At 40.6% G+C, this 3,160-nt stretch overlaps 1 protein-coding gene across 1 annotated transcript; it reads right to left on the bottom strand.

Moving 5' to 3' along the window:
* Positions 1 to 960: 960 nt before the first annotated feature.
* LOC118996403 (olfactory receptor 10J3-like) lies at positions 961 to 1,895 on the bottom strand. Its single transcript, XM_037059773.1, is given in 5 exon segments — positions 961 to 1,019; positions 1,022 to 1,139; positions 1,142 to 1,176; positions 1,179 to 1,478; positions 1,481 to 1,895. Coding segments are annotated over 5 exon segments (927 nt in total).
* Between the last annotated feature and the right edge of the window lie 1,265 nt (positions 1,896 to 3,160).

Here is a 3,160-nt window from a genome sequence, read left to right as displayed (position 1 = left end):
AAAAAATGGGCAAAGGACTTGAACAGACATTTCTCCAAGGAGGACATACAGAGGATCCAGAGACACATGAAAAGATGCTCGATATCGCTAGCTATCAGAGAGATGCAAATTAAAACCACAATGAGATACTGCTTTACACCAATCAGAATGGCTATCATAAACAAAGAAACAAACAACAAGTGCTGGAGAGGTTGTGGGGAAAAGGGGACCCTAGTTCACTGTTGGTGGGATTGCAGACTGGTAAAACCACTATGGAAAACAGTATGGAACTTTCTAAGAAAACTAAAAATGAACGTACCTTTTGACCCAGCAATTCCACTACTAGAAGTATATCCTAAGAACCCTGAAACACCAATCCAAAAGAACCTATGCACCCCGATGTTCATAGCAGCACAATTTACAATAGCCAAGAGTTGAAAGCAACCTAGATGCCCATCGGTAAATGACTGGATCAAAAAGCTATAGTACTTTTACACAATGGAATACTATGCTGCAGAAAGGAAAAAGGAGCTCCTACCTTTTGCAACATCATGGATGGAACTGGAGAGCATTATGTTGAGCGAAATAAGCCAGGTGGTGAAAGACAAATACCCTGTGATCTCACCTTGAACAGGAATCTAAACAACAAAACAAACAAGCAAGCAAAATATGACCAATGACACTCAAATACGGAACAGGCTGACAGGGTCCAGAGAGGAGAGGGGAGAGAATCATAGGGGAAAAGGGGAGGGACTCACATGAATAAGTATAAAGGACACATGGACAATAATTAAGCTGGGGGGCGGAAATGGGAGGGAGGTGGGGAGCAGTGCAGGGGGGCAGGGCAGGGAATATAAAACAGAAAACTCTGCTTGAATAAGAATTAAATAAATAAATAAATAAAAATTAAAAATGTACATTTGCACAAAAAAATTAATACCTATATAAAATTAAGTAAAGGGCTTTAATGACCTCCCTTCATTAAGGGGAGAGGGACTTTTGCCCCATGGCTCTGCACAAAGCATCCTTGACCTCCTTTTCCTCAGGCTGTACACCAAGGAAGTGATAACAGTGTAGGTCACTGAGATGAGTATCTCATGCCCTAGAAAACTCTGGGACTTAGGCTTGAAGTAGTTGATGGAGTCACTGCCATCCATCATCTACTGTGGATGATGACTACTGTGAGGTGGGAGGCTAGGTGGCAAAGGCCTTCTTCCAACCCTCAGCTGAAGCAAACTTAAGGATGGCAGAGATTAAGAAGACATAATAGATAAAGACCAGATTTATAAGCAGAACAAAAACACAGATGCTGATGACAAAATTGATCATTTCACTGACCATGGTGTCTATGCAGACCAGCTTCAGCAGGGGTCTCACATCACAGAAGAATTGAGAGATGATAAAGACATCACAGAAAGGGAGGCAAAACACAAGTGTTACTTGGACAGTGGCCATACCCAGACCAATTTCCAGTGACCCAGATACAAGCTGCATGCAGGCTCTTTACCCTGGATAACTGAGTACTGTAGGGGGTTGCAGATTGTCCCACAGTGATCATATCCCATTGCTGTGAGCAGGAAGTAGTTGTTGATACCAAAGGTGAGATAAAAGAAGATCTGAGTGGCACAGTCTTGGACAGCAAAGGGTTGGTGACACAGTAGTCCAGAAAGCATGTGGGGAATGATGGCCACAGTATAGCAGGCCACAGAGATAGACAGCATGCTCATGAAAAACTGCGTGGGAGTCTGGAGATGATGGCCCGGGTGAATAATAGTAACAACAATGACATTGCCAGAGAGAATCAGCAGATACACAGTTAGAAAGGCAACAAAGAAGACAAGCCTGTGCTGCCACCCAAAGATGGAGAAACCTTTAAAAAGAAACTCAGTCATAGCAGCTGAGTTTGGTTTTTGCATTGAGAAAGGTCTTGGTCTGAAAGAGCAAGGCAAAGAAAAGAAAGGTGTGATGAGTCAACTATGAAAGAGAGTAGACTTTACCATGGCCTCCAGTAAAGGCTTCTGAGAAAATGCCCCAGACCTTAAGGCCCATCACTGTTGAGCTGTTGAATAATTGCTCAGAATCATTACTTTTATCCATCCTCTTCTTTAGTACTACAGACCTGTTACCTAGGACCCTAGGATTGAGGTCAGAGATAGGTCTGAGAGTAAAAGTAGAGGCAAACTAAAAGACAGGTTTTATAGAAATAATAATCCACCTATTGAAGAAGTTAGTTCAGGTAAATAAAGAAGCCCATCTCTGTAGGTCTCCTTAAACACACTTAAATTAACTCCCTAAAGATTCAGTGAGTAACAGTGACCTAGGTGAAAGATAAAACATATCTGAGGCTATTATAAATACTGTCAGCATGCACTACCAACAACAAATGCTCTGTGAGGGTCCTAGATTGACTTCTCCTCCCAAGAAACCTAGGTCCTAGGCTTCATTTCCCTATTCACAATACTTAGAATCCACTGTGACTAGGCAAGATTAAAAAGGAAACACTTCTATTGGATATCCCACTGGGCTTGCACCAAATGTACTTTAGATCATGAAAAAAATGGTTTGAAAAAGCACTGTAGGTTTTAGGCTTATCTCCTTGAATTCTAGATGAAGGGAGGAAAGAGGATGGAATAAATTTGAGAATATTCCTTCAAGTAGGGAATGAATTTTCCTAGTGAGAGCAAAGACAAATTTTGTCAGATAAGGACCAGATATTATATTTTTACTTCAATTTTTATATTGCAAGTTGTGATGGGGAATAGAAATAAGTTTACCTCAGGTGAGTTCAGAACTGGAGGCTATACTGGGGCATATTTAACCATACTTCTTAAATCTATAATGCGTAATAAAATCCACCATGTTTAACCATTACCTCCATTCAGAAAGCTGAGAATCATCTCAATTCCCCCCTTCTTTTTTCACCCTAAAGACAGTACCTCCTAAAATTTTTCACTTCTGTTTTGTCTTCACTTCATGTCTTCTAACAATATCCAACTTCTGACTGCCACAATCACCCTTTCCCAACCATTAGCTCTAAATTGCTGATACTCTAAAAAACTATCCTAGCACTATTATGTGAGAGAATAACAGATAGAAACATCAGAATAGGAGTGCATAGTGAGATGGATAAATAGAAAACATTGTCAAGAATAGGATTACTCACATAGAGTGTAGAAAATGT

Source organism: Sturnira hondurensis, unplaced genomic scaffold, assembly GCF_014824575.4.
Source record: "Sturnira hondurensis isolate 20B ecotype Veracruz unplaced genomic scaffold, ASM1482457v3 Scaffold0011299, whole genome shotgun sequence".
Classification (NCBI taxonomy): domain Eukaryota; kingdom Metazoa; phylum Chordata; class Mammalia; order Chiroptera; family Phyllostomidae; genus Sturnira; species Sturnira hondurensis.
Note: the sequence above shows the minus strand (reverse complement) of the source record. Positions and strands in the feature narration are given on the sequence as shown.